Genomic DNA, 13,679 nt, shown 5'->3' with positions numbered 1-13,679 from the left:
CAACAAAGATATGAAGTACACGTGCTCCCACCACTCAGCAACAGTAATGAGTATCAGTGGTGGCTGGTGCCACTTTAAATCGAAGGATGGGCTTATTGTAATGGTTGGAATGGAACCGTATCAAACACATGGTTTCATGGTACTTGTTGCCTATTCCAATAGAACACCTTGAGCCGGTCAACAATACAGATGTAGGATCTTAATTTGATCACCCTGTTACAGGATAAATGTAAAACGTGTACTGTATTTGAGGTGTAAACAGGCTTTTGAAGTTTGTAATTTCCACTTTTAAATTTCAAACTTGATATTCACTTACGAAAAATGTATCAACCCCTACAAAAATGTCCATAATCCACATAATAACGCAGATAGAACAATGAGACAAGATATTTCACCTGATATATAGTTGTGAAGCATCGGCTTGTGTTTCCACTCACTACCAAATATGGTAGTGTGAGGAAGCACAGTGGGAGAAGATGGAGAAAAGATGGAATTTGGCCAACATTCTGAAAATTTTCTCATCGATGAAATATTTGATCTCAATACAGTTTTCTGTCCCCAAAACTAGAATCTATTACGAACAGAGTGGACTAGGTTTTGCAGACTTTACCCTTTGCCAAAGTTTTTTTTAAATTGTGTTGTTTAGAAGGAACTCAACAGCAAATTGAACTATTGCACACACACACTTAAACAAGGATCTCACCTTTAAGGCAAAGAAATTAAAAGCTTGAAAGTGGTATATGTAGTACAGTAATGAATGCTAGATTTCAAATGAATTTCAGACAAACTGCTCAAGTTTTAATATAGTGATTATAACTTGCAAAGCCTCATGCCTGTATCTCAACGTGGCAGCTAGCCTAGTAGTTAGAGTGTTGGACTAGTAACTGAAAGGTTGCAAGATCAAATCCTTGAGCTGACAAGGTAAAAATCTGTCATTTTGCCCCTGAACAAGGCAGTTAACCCACTGTTCCTAGGCTGTCATTAAAAATAAGAATTTGTTCTTAACTGACTTGCCTAGTTAAATAAAGGTAAAATTAAGTTTTAAAAAGGCCTAGTCACTCACAATCACGAATGCAGCATTCTATGGGTTTAAACATTAACATATCAAAAGGTCTATGATGCATTATTACCCTTACAGTAGAATCTGACTGTCAAATGAACTGACAAAATAAATATACACCGAACTTAAATAAATTATCTGTTTTTTGTTTATTTCGAAAGGAGGTATTAGCAATTTAGACATAAACAATATGGGTGAACATCTCAACGATATAGAAATGGATTGCTTTTCACAATTTTCTCTTCATACATTTCATGTTCAGTTCAACCTTACTGTTAGGCAGGATCTGGAAATTATAAAACGGTAAATAACATTCCCCTGAAGGTAGACACTCTACCCGAACAGGCATCTGAAAATGTGTCATTGAAAAAAATTGAGGAAATAATCAACCCCAAATATTTTGCATCACATAAGGCTGCTGAGGGGAGAACGGCTCATAAAAATGTCCGGAATTCTGATTACTGAAGTTAAACCACACAGTTGTCACACACACACCGCTCTGCAGACTTTGACATTAAGAAGAGCAAGGGGATATATTTTTCAATAACTCACAAATAGCGACACTCAGTGGTTAAGAAGTGAAACTGCGGCTAGACAACCAACATCGTTTCCAAATCTTGCCAAATAAAAACAAAAATTCAATAACAGATTGGAAAGAATATCACCAACGTTTTGTCTCTCAGACATGGTTGGCATAGCCATCATTGCCATCCTCTGTGTCCAGAGTTTTGGTGCGGTCCGTTTGCACTGAGGCATAGAGGTCAGAAAGCACTGAGACCGTGTCAGCGTTGTTGTTGGTCACAGTCACCTTCTCCACTTCCTGTGGCCCCTGTAGTGTCACCACATCAGAGTACTCAATCTGGGGCTGTGGGGAGCTGCGGCCAGACACCATCTTTGGGGCCTTCAGAGTCAGGTTGGCATAACAGTCCTGCCTTTTAGAGGGCGCCTGACAGAAAGAAGAAACATGGTAAATGTTTAATAAAGGTCCAATACAGCCCTTTTTATCTGAATATCAAATTATTTCTGAGTAACAGCTAAGTACCTTACTGTGATTGTTTAAATTAAACTAGTCAAAAAGAAACAAAAATAGCTTCTTAGCAAAGAGCAATTTCTCAAGAAAGAATTTAGCTAGGACTGTCTGGGAGTGGTCTGAATGGGTAGGAGAAAACGAAAAATTAGCTGTTATTGGCAGAGAGGTTTGGAACTATTTTTCCCCATGGTCTGCTAACTAATTTACCGCTTGGTGATTTCACCAGGCAGGCCAAAACTTCATCCTTCCAATACAGGCTGAAATTTCAGGTAGTCTTTTCAAACAGTTCTTACACAAAAAGGGTATTATCAGAATTTTCTCAATTTCGCAGTATAATTCCAACCACAAAGGGAAATCACATTTTTGACTGCACTGGACCGTTTATATATAATCTTGTCGACCAGCCAGCACTCTCTAGCAATTGAGCCTGGGGACAAGGTTAGGTTTAATATACTGTAGCACCTTTTGGTATGGGCCTATACATGACACAAAGAGATAGGTAACACAAATAATGAACAATAACAGGAGACATCTGTGCTTCACAAGGAGAAGGTGTAGAAAAAGAAGCACCTGAGAACTACTTTTGATCGGACGATCTCTGATGGATGAGGAACTGAGTGGAAGTTCTACTCCTGTCAACAAAGAGAAACCAGTTGTGAAAAATAGAATAATTCAACCCTGTGTCACTCATCACATCGCAGTGCACATATTCCATGCAGTAAGATGGAATTGTATTTTCTTGGTGTTATTACATGTAAGTACATAGTAACTAAACTACAAAACAAATTTGAAAAACTAAATGACCTGTTTCATTACATTATGATTCAGAATGCTTTGCTTTCGGGTGCTTGCATTGTGAATCGTAATGTAATGAAACAGGTCATTTAGTTTTTCAAATTTGTTTTGTAGTATAGTTACTATGTACTTACATGTAATAACACCAAGAAAATACAATTCCATCTTACTGCATCGGACGATATGTGCACTACTCTGACAACAGTGAAACATTGACATTCAAAATGAAATCTTCTGGGAACTTCTTCTCACTTGTCTGGGTGTAGCTGATGTTCCCATAGATAGGGTTGTCCTCCATGTCCCTCAGTCTCAGACTAAGACTGGTTGATTCACATCAAGGATGAGGAGAGAGCAAACAGTGAGGTCATTAGCAAAATGGATGTTAGCATGTAATAATAGTCCAAAGCCATCATGATCAAACCAGATAAACAAATCTAAAGGTGAATAAAGACAAACATCTGTGATCCAGAGCCATGTATATACTGTATCTATATCTGTCTATATACTGTATATATGGCTCTGCATCATTCATTGCAGCCCCATCAGACAGACAATTAATCTGTCATTAAACCTTTTTGTCCCTTTGTCCCTCTGTCTAATCATTACAGTTTTTCTCAATTGCCTACAAGCATTTTTTTGGAACAAAACAGTAAATACATTTTCCAGATGTAGTTGCCTTCTCAAAACATAAATACATTCATCAAAACTATTTTATACAGTCAGAATTGCAAATTCATGAATCAAAAGAACACGAATGCCTGCAAGAAGAATAACACAACCATATTTACCTTGAGTCCATGCAGACAAAACAAAGTTAGTCTGTCTTTTCAATATCCCAGTAGATAAATACATTGTTTTTGCAGTCACTAAATCATGAAGATCAAATTTGGAAGAGCAACTATCCAAAGGTGCAGAACTATGGGCAATTACTCTAAATTTTTGCATATTTCAGCAAACAACTTCATACACAATTTCATACACCAAATTGTTCAAATAAAAATAATGTAAAAAATGCATTGGTTGCAGGATTCAGATTCAGAGTGTTTAATAGTCACATGTACAGGGTTGCAGGTGTTATTGCAGGGTACAGGGAAAATATTAGGCTCCAAGCTCCAGCATGCAGGACTTAAAATGATGCAGTGAAATAAAATAATGAAAATGGTAATAAAAACCAAAAACAATAGAAATAGCCCTATATACATCCTAACTGTAGTAGTGATGAATAAATAAATGTCCATTGGTGTGGAGGCAGAGTAAATAATGTTTAGTGGGTGTCGGGGTGTGGGGGAATGACCATAGGGTGAAAAGCATGACCATTGAGGGGGTGTGAAATAAAAACAATCAAAATGATATATAATATACAGTGGGGCAAAAAAGTATTTAGTCAGCCACCAATTGTGCAAGTTCTCTCACTTAAAAAGATGAGAGAGGCCTGTAATTTTCATCATAGGTACACTTCAACTATGACAGACAAAATGAGAAAAAAAATCCTGAAAATCACATTGTAGGATTTTTTATTAATTAATTTGCAAATGATGGTGGAAAATATGTATTTGGTCAATAACAAAAGTTTATCTCAATACTTTGTTATATACCCTTTGTTGGCAATGACAGAGGTCAAACGTTTTCTGTAAGTCTTCACAAGGTTTTCACACACTGTTGCTGGTATTTTGGCCCATTCCTCCATGCAGATCTCCTTTAGAGCAGTGATGTTTTGGGGCTGTTGCTGGGCAGCACGCACTTTCAACTCCCTCCAAAGATTTTCTATGGGGTTGAGATCTGGAGACTGGCTAGGCCACTCCAGGACCTTGAAATGCTTCTCACGAAGCCACTCCTTTGTTGCCCGAGCGGTGTGTTTGGGATCATTGTCATGCTGAAAGACCCAGCCACGTTTCATCTTCAATGCCCGTGCTGATGGGAGGTTTTCACTCAAAATCTCACGATACATGGCCCCATTCATTCTTTCCTTTACACGGATCAGTCGTCCTGGTCCTTTTGCAGAAAAACAGCCCCAAAGCATGATGTTTCCACCCCCATGCTTGACAGTAGGTATGGTGTTCTTTGGATGCAACTCAGCATTCTTTGTCCTCCAAACACGACAAGTTGAGTTTTTACCAAAAATGTATATTTTGGTTTCATCTGACCATATGACATTCTCCCAATCTTCTTCTGGATCATCCAAATGCTCTCTAGCAAACTTCAGACGGGCCTGGACATGTACTGGCTTAAGCAGGGGGAGACGTCTGGCACTGCAGGATTTGAGTCCCTGGCGGCGTAGTGTGTTACTGATGGTAGGCTTTGTTACTTTGGTCCCAGCTCTCTGCAGGTCATTCACTAGGTCCCCCCGTGTGGTTCTGGGATTTTTGCTCACCATTCTTGTGATCATCTTGACCCCACGGGGTCTGATCTTGCGTGGAGCCCCAGATCGAGGGAGATTATCAGTGGTCTTGTATGTCTTCCATTTCCTAATATTTGCTCCCACAGTTGATTTCTTCAAACCAAGCTGCTTACCTATTGCAGATTCAGTCTTCCCAGCCTGGTGCAGGTCTACAATTTTGTTTCTGGTGTCCTTTGACAGCTCTTTGGTCTTGGCCATAGTGGGGTCTGGAGTGTGACTGTTTGAGGTTGTGGACATGTGTCTTTTATACTGATAACCAGTTAATACAGGTAACAGAGGAGCCTCTTAAAGAAGAAGTTACAGGTCTGTGAGAGCCAGAAATCTTGCTTTTTTGTAGGTGACCAAATACTTATTTTCCACCATAATTTGCTAATAAATTCATAAAAATCCTACAATGTGATTTTCTGGATTTTTTTTCTCATTTTGTCTGTCATAGTTGAAGTGTATCTATGATGAAAATTACAGGCCTCTCTCATCTTTTTAAGTGGGAGAACTTGCACAATTGGTGGCTGACTAAATACTTTTTTGCCCCACTGTATATATTAATAACTGCAAAAGTGATGAATGTCGTCGGGTGGGGGCAGAGTAAAAGTCCCTTGCGGGTTGTCCATAGTGGCAGTAGCAGGGGAGCGGGGGGAGCAGGTAGCTGACTAGTGGTGGCTATTCAGCAGCCTGATGGTCTGAGGGTAGAAACTATTGGCCAGTCTTCCAGTTTTTACCATGATGCGCCTGTACTCTCCGCGTCTGAGTGATAGAAGCGGGGAGAACAGGCCATGGCTTGGGTGGCTGGTGTCCCTGAGAATCGGCCATCCTGCAACACCTGGCATTGTAGGTGTCCTGTAGGGCAGGCAGTGTGTACCCAATGGTGCGTTCGCCTGCACATATCACCATCTGAAGAGTCTTGCGGTCCGCAGAGGTGGAGTTACCGTACCAGGCTATGATGCAGCCCGACATTATGCTCTCAATGGTTCTCCTGTAGAACACTGTGAGGGTTCTCGGGGACAGGCAAAAAATGTTCAGCATCCTGAGGATGAAGAGTCGCTGTCATGCCTTCTTCACCACGTGTCCATGTGGTTAGACCATTTCAGCTTCTCTGAGATGTGTACGCCGAGGAAATAGAAGTTATTGATCGTCTCCATGGCGGCCCTGTTGATGAGGATGGGGGTGTGCCCCAGCCTGGTTCCTCCTGAAAACCACAATCAGCTCCTTTGTTTAGCTAACGCTGAGGGAGAGGTTGCTTACCTGGCACCACACCGTCAGAGTGCCTACCTCCTCCCTGTAGGCTGTCTCATCGTTGTTGGTAATCAGGCATACTATTGTTGTCGTCATGGAACTTGATGATAGAGTTGGAACTGTGTGATGCCACACACTCGTGGGCATACAGGGGAATACAGGAGGGAACTGAGAACGCACCCTTGTGGGGCACCCGTGTTGAGAATCACTGTTGAAGAGGTAATGTTGCTTACCTTCACCTTCACTGGGGGCGCCCGGTCAGGAAGTCAAGGACCAGTTGCATAGGGAGGAGTTCAGACTGATTGCTATGAGCTTTCTAAATAGCTTATAGGGCACTATGGTATTGAAGGCCGAGATGTAGTCGATGAACAGCATATTATGCATTTCTTTTGTCCAGGTAGGTGAGGGCAGTGTGCAGTGCATTGACGATTGCATCGTCCATGAAGCTGTCAGGGAGGTAGGCGAATTGGAGAGGGTCGAGTGTGTTGGGGAGGGAGGAGGTGAGTGCTACTGGTCGGTAGTCGTTCAGTTACTTTCCCTTTTTTTCTTTTTTTGTAGCAGAGTTTCGACTGTTAGATGCACATCAGCTGTAGTGATGCATAAAACAGTGGAAAGAGGCATGCTGCTAGCCAACATTGTACCGGAGAACAAGTGCCCACACATGGATTATTTGGCCTCCCCATCTTTCCAGACCAGATTTATACCCCCCAGAAAGGCTGGATGTTTTGCCCCTGCCTGCTATGAGAGTGAGCTAGTGAGTGAGTAAGTGAGCCAGCCAGCCAACACTTTAGCCAGATTCATTCATCGGTATCATCACAATCTAATTCCATGTAGTCAATACATAGGCTGATTTGTTGTAGTTTTGGAGACTTTCCTTTGGCGCACAGAAACAAAATCCACAGTAGAAATAAGGAAAGGTGAATACAATGGAGGAACAGAATTGATATGAATGTATAGCCCTCAATATATACCAAAGTAATTATCGATAATGGAATGTAAAATTGTTGAAGATTAAGATTTAATATTAACCAAAAGTTACTGAAAGTAACCCTCTACATCTCTGCATGTCTGCAATTTTATAAAAAGTATAAAAATGATATTGTCCCTATTGCCTAGATCTTTCCCTTTATTGTACATGGCTATGACACTGATGGGGTGATTAATAGTTTACTGATTGCCGGAAACAGAACACAATTGCACATATTTCTCTTCTGACAAAAACGTTGTGTTAATATTCTGTGAACAAAGCACATAACAGTGAATTTCGTATTCACTGATGACATATGTATTTAAAGTTTTGCAAAAGGTGGTCTAAGATATGCAAGTCAGGTATAAAACCAAGAATATGATCAGAAGATCTGTAAATGGATTTGAGCACAGATCAAAAAATTGTTTGTAGGCAATTGAGAAACTGCGATTAGATACACACCTCCTTCTGAAGCGGGGCAGAAATGTATTTCCTTTATCTGTAACAACAAAAGAGTGTTCTCTGTCAGTATTTTCTTTTCAATCAGAGGTTGTGTTAACCATTGACTTCAGTCTTACCTGTACAATGTGTTTCGATACAGCAAAGAATATTCCAGCACACTGAAAAGACCAACATTGTGCTGACAACTGACAGTAGGATCCACAGCTCAAAAGACCCGCAGAAAATACCAAAAACTATGGGGAGAACAACAACAAGAAAGAGAACAGGTGTATAACCGTTAGTATACGTTGTTTTCTTTGCATTCGGCTGACAAGACTTTATGGCATGTCTGACAAAGACTTTCGGGTCTAGATTTTGCACAATAAAACGGCAGGTGCATGCCACATGTCTTTTGGGAGCCTACAACAGTGTGTGGGTTCATTTGGATTACACTGTGTAATACTTTTTATTTTAAATTACGCTGACACCAATCTTTGAACCTGAAGCGTTTTGAGCTGCATTTTTTTTTTTTATGGCATGTAAATTTGACCTTTTTGACCTCTTGATGAGAATAAAATATTGTCTAACTTCAAACAAGCTTTTAAAAAGGACACCACAATATCCACTGTTTCTAGGCCGTCATTGAAAATAAGAATTTGTTCTTAACTGCCTTGCCTAGTTAAATAAAGGTTAAAAAAATCAAAATAATATTGTGAGTTAAAATAGATCAGACTTACCTGTTGTTTGAGTGCTGCTGTTACAGCTATCTGCCATGATTGCGAGTTTATAAACCTGATAAATTCAGACTCGCTTGAGAAAAATAAATTATTTAATCCCTCCCTGTGACTCTCTAAAAGATTGATCCAAGATGTAATTATATTGAAGCGTAATTCTGTACTAAACTATTACATTTGTATTTTAAGGTGTTGGTTTTAGTGATGCAGGTTCATCTAGGGTTCTTTCTGGGAGTTTGCTGCAGGATGTTAGCTTGTCATTTCTTTTGTGCATCAGCAGGGCAATCTGCAGAAAACCACAATCCTTCCTATGAAAACAACTCATGCTGAGCCACATTTTGGTAATGCGCAAAAGAGAGAGAATATTCTGTGTGAGTTTTATACCAAGGGATGCAGCACCGCTTTATTTTTGACTGAAAGATTAGGACACATTTTTGGTTTGTACGTTTTGGGAAATGTACTAATGTGTTTGCTATTGTGCTAAAAAAGATAGAAAATTATAGTGTCTGCAAAGAAAAAAAAAAAAAAACATTATAAATATTTAGACAGCGTAGGCCTAAAATGATCTACAATGGTTACCTATACTGAGACCCCCCCCCCCCCCCCCCCCCCCCAACATAAGTTAATTTAATTATCGATGATGGATGGAAGAATGACATGTGTTTTTGTTGTTGTTGAGTCAACCAATTTCTCCTAAACAGTTTGACAATACCTATACGTGCATAGTATGGGCGTGTCTTAAAACTCTTATCCCACGTCTTCTCTAACTTTTCTTCCTTTTCCTGAGTGCTGGTGTGTATGTAGCAAGCTACGAACTTGACCGCAGCAAAATGTTCAATTTCGGATCAAAAATACTTGTACTTTTTCTCGTGGCTTTCCCATGTGGCCTGATATCCTTCGGTAAGTCATTTTATCCTTTTGAATGTGTATTCGTCACTCCAACGGTCCAGAGTTCATTGCAATAATGAAACGTTAACAAAGTTAACATTGACGTGGCATAACGCAGTTTTTCATTCAGTGATATTTAACGTTTGAAGACTGCATTGTCTTAAAGCTTCGTGCTCAATATCCATATTTGATTAATTAAACAAATGCATTTAACATAAAATTATAGCAGGAACATAACACTTTGGGAAGCTTTCTCAATATAGGCTTGTTGAGACATCGCATGCTTATGCAAATTAAACAATTTCCATAGATGTAGTTTTGTGGTGAAAGATAATAAGAACCTTAAATGGAGAAACAAAAATGACACATTTTTCAAGACAAAATTTCTATACACAAACTAGTATTCTGCACTAGAGCGCTAAAAACGATATTCACAAAGTTTAGCATATCTTTGCAGGGGGGCTCTTATTTTGAAAAATACAAGTAAAAGATCTGCGGTCATGCTGCCAGCATAATATACTGCTGCTAGGAGAACGTGCGGTCATGCTGCCAGCATAATATACTGCTGCTAGGAGAACGGTAATCTCCACACTGAGTTCCCCTTTTCTCTATGGTGACGTGTCCCAGGATCATCGTTGCGATAGTACTGTGTTGATGCATTGTAACACCCGTGTGAGGCGCTTACTTTTACGTTGTATCTTGCCTGTTACATAGTGTTCAAATTGATACAATAGGGCAGGCCTACTACTAAATTTTTGGCTTTGCAATTTGTTATACAAAGTTTATACAGAATGTTCGATTAATTAGGCCTACCAATCATGAAGCATAACAAGACCTAGTTTTAACCTTTAGGCTACACATTCTTTGTGAACGAGCACAATTAACGAATTAATCTCTTTTCATTATCACTTGTATCTATTTAGTAGTGTCACTAGTTTACATTTATTTGATCCATTGTATCCTATGTGTATTTTTTGTGAAGATGGACAAACTAGGGGTAACGTTAGGTTAAGAGACCTGGCCTTTTTAACAGGTGGCGAGTTGAAATCACACATATCAGTTATTATAGCAATTTATGCAATGTGTATGTGTTAAAATGCACACATTGCTAATGGCTTCTCTGTTTGGACAGGCCAAGTATCTGCAGACTCTGAGTCTGCGGAGGACATTTTTCCGGATTCAACAGTCGATGAGGAGGAGGAGGAGGAAGAGGATGAGGTGCTGGTGGAAGAAGATCAGGTCCCAGGCTCAGTATGTGTCGTTGGTCGAACTGGGATGAAAGCGGCTTCTATTGTCCCTGCCAAATGAACCAGACAGTCATTTGACATATTGCTATTTGATTTGATATTTTTAAATCTCTCAGGAAACAGAAGATGACATAGATGAAGATGCTGCAGTTGGAGATGTAACCTCTCACCCTGATGCTGACACCACCATTGTCTTTGTGACTGGGGAAGGTTGGCCTTCTCTTCCTTGATGAAGACTTTCATATAATTTTACACTCAGTCATTCATTGTAAATTTAAAGGCTAATATGCAAGACAGCATTGATGTGAATGAATTATTCAATTCAATGGTTTAATTTGTATATCTTTGTGCCCTCTATCCAGAGTTCCCAGCCAATGAGATTGTGAAGTTCCTGGTGGGTTTCACCAACAAGGGAAGCCAGGATTTCACTGTCCATTCCCTGGAGGCCTCCTTCCGTTACCCTCAGGACTTCCAGTTCTACATCCAGAACGTGAGTCTGGTCTCTCGGATGCATGACGCCTGCATGCCTCATATGAGGAATAGAAAGTCCCCATGAAAACACACATGATTCTGTAACACTTCATACATTATAATGGGGTTTGTAATCTGTTTACTTCCAATTTATTAACTAACAATTACTATAATATTAACTTATTATAAAGCCTTTACAAACCTGATAACATATGTATTACCTATGATAGATGACAGTTAGTTCAAAAACAGTGTGTTGTATTTACCAAATATACATGGAATGCCCTGTAAAATGTAGTATTGGGAACTTTCTGCCATTGTTGATCAGAAAAGTAGACAAGATTTTTTTGGTATCTAGTTCACAGCCTTGCCCCTGAGCACTGTGGTCCAGCCCCAGAAGCAGGCCTCCTTTGAGTACTCCTTCATCCCTGCTCAGCCTATGGCTGGTCGTCCCTTCGGCCTGGTTATCCTACTCAACTACCAGGACAGTGAGGTGAGATTTATTGATTGTTTTTATTATTGTAATGTTTTACATCTTCAGTATGCCCAGCTCATATGGGTGGTTGACCAGGTGTTCAGACATCACCCTGACCAGGTTCAGAAGTTCATTGGAATGTATGTCCTGAGGCGCTGATCTTGTGTTTTGACTGTCCTGCAGGGCAACGGTTTCCAGACGGCCATTTACAACCAGACCGTCACTATCGTTGAGCTGGAGGAGGGACTGGATGGAGAGACGTAAGCATTTCTTTGCATACATCAATTCTATTTTTATGCCAGTATTTGGTTTATTTTAATTTATGTTTTAGGTACATTTGTTTAAATATTTTAACTCATTTTTATAGTATGACATGTTTTCCTTTGTTTCTCCTCCAGAATATTCATGTATATCTTCCTGACTGGATTGGTTGTCTTGGCGGTCTTTGGAATGTACCAGGTGCTGGAGTCTAGGACGGTACGAGTTTCATGAATCTAAATTGTCATAGTTTATCTTCTATGTCATCTCCACATCTTTACATAAGGTGTTGAATGTTACATTAAAAATGAGCACCAGGGTGAATGAAGTGATGACCTTTCATCTATGTTGTGCAGAGGAAGAGGTTCCCTGTGAAGGTGGAGACGGGCACTGGTGGGATGAACGGTGTGGACATAAGCTGGATTCCCCAAGAGACCCTCAACATCATGAGTAAGTTGAGCTTCGTCATGAGCTTTAATACTCTGTCATAGCTTTTCTTCCTGAGTGCAGGAAGACAAATTCAAACTCTGCTTATAACAACCACTTTTTTGGAAGTGTACTTGAAAAGGCCTCTGTTTTTATCTTGTCTGTACAAAGATGAATATCAACTCAAATGGCTGTATTGACCATCCCTCTTTCTCTCTCGCTCTCTCTTACAGGCAAGGCATCGGCATCCCCTAAAGCCTCCCCAAGGAAACGCACCAAGAGAGCGGTGGGAGTAGATCAGTAAACCATTCCATGATGTGGCCGCCTTCATATCAATGTCCACCAGGCCCATGTTCAAGGCCCATGACATCACAACCGTCAACACCATCAACCTCTGCTCAACCTCTGGGTGGACCTAGTTAGTTATCCAAGAGCTTTTTGCCACTGATACATAGGCATACACCAAATGTCTCAATGTCAAGGGTTCTTGGACTGAAGACACTGGTGTCACGAATGTGTCCCATTTAGACACCACTCTAGTTGGACATGGTCATAATTGTGCATATTTGGCCCACATTTAGTTTAATAAAGGAACTTGTTTTTTATCACTGTGTGGTTGAAACACTAACGGACTGATATGAGACTAAAGACTGAGTAATTGAATCACCATGCCAGCTCCATGAAAGACATGGGGAAGACTTGGAGTTTTAGACCTGCCAAAGAAAGCTATAATGCTACACCAAGTATTTCAATCAATCTTTTTTCTTACTTTTACAAATGTATTTAAATACTGAAATTCCTGAAGTATTATGATATTGAGCTTTTAGTTCTATTTTATTCTGTGCCTTAGTGGCTGACTCCCTGTCTGCACGGTCAGGAATTGAGATAGTGACCAAAAGGGTATCCCAAGTTCCTCCAAGGGAAAGTTTTCCTTAATGTGGACCAGGTTTTTCAGTGTCATACTTTGGAATATCATAAAGATGCTTTGAAAGGCTCAGCAAAGAGAATTTCAAAAGAAAAGGCCATAAGCTACCAGGTTACATTGTTAAATGTCAAATGATACAAATGCATTTGAAAAGGTACTTGCTTTCAGAGTCCGGTTTCATTTTTTCCCAAAGCATACTACAATAAATGTAACTGGTTGACTTATGAATTATATATTTTTTTCACACATACTGCGCTGACACTCCAACACACACAAACTACATATGTACACACTGCAGCTACTCTGTTTATTATCTATCCTGATTGCCTAG

At 39.9% G+C, this 13,679-nt stretch overlaps 1 protein-coding gene across 1 annotated transcript; it reads left to right on the top strand.

The window, feature by feature from the left end:
- The first annotated feature begins 9,390 nt into the window (after positions 1–9,390).
- Positions 9,391–13,576, top strand: LOC109891229 (translocon-associated protein subunit alpha). Its single transcript, XM_020483606.2, has 9 exons — positions 9,391–9,558; positions 10,679–10,797; positions 10,910–11,003; positions 11,156–11,283; positions 11,623–11,757; positions 11,923–11,999; positions 12,138–12,216; positions 12,354–12,447; positions 12,657–13,576. Exons 1-9 carry the CDS (start codon positions 9,489–9,491, stop codon positions 12,725–12,727), a joined length of 867 nt encoding a protein of 288 aa, XP_020339195.1. The 5' UTR covers positions 9,391–9,488; the 3' UTR covers positions 12,728–13,576.
- The last annotated feature ends 103 nt before the right edge of the window (positions 13,577–13,679 follow it).

The sequence above is a fragment of the Oncorhynchus kisutch genome, linkage group LG5 (assembly GCF_002021735.2).
Source record: "Oncorhynchus kisutch isolate 150728-3 linkage group LG5, Okis_V2, whole genome shotgun sequence".
In the NCBI taxonomy this organism is placed as follows: Eukaryota; Metazoa; Chordata; class Actinopteri; order Salmoniformes; family Salmonidae; genus Oncorhynchus; species Oncorhynchus kisutch.
Note: the sequence above shows the minus strand (reverse complement) of the source record. Positions and strands in the feature narration are given on the sequence as shown.

Bases quoted from the DNA above. Each gene is read 5' to 3' on its own strand.
- LOC109891229 (XM_020483606.2), top strand. From the start codon at position 9,489: ATGTTCAATTTCGGATCAAAAATACTTGTACTTTTTCTCGTGGCTTTC. The intron at 11,004-11,155 runs GTTGGCCTTCTC...CCCTCTATCCAG, and splicing joins TGTCTTTGTGACTGGGGAAG to AGTTCCCAGCCAATGAGATT. The intron at 12,000-12,137 runs GTAAGCATTTCT...TTTCTCCTCCAG, and splicing joins GAGGGACTGGATGGAGAGAC to AATATTCATGTATATCTTCC.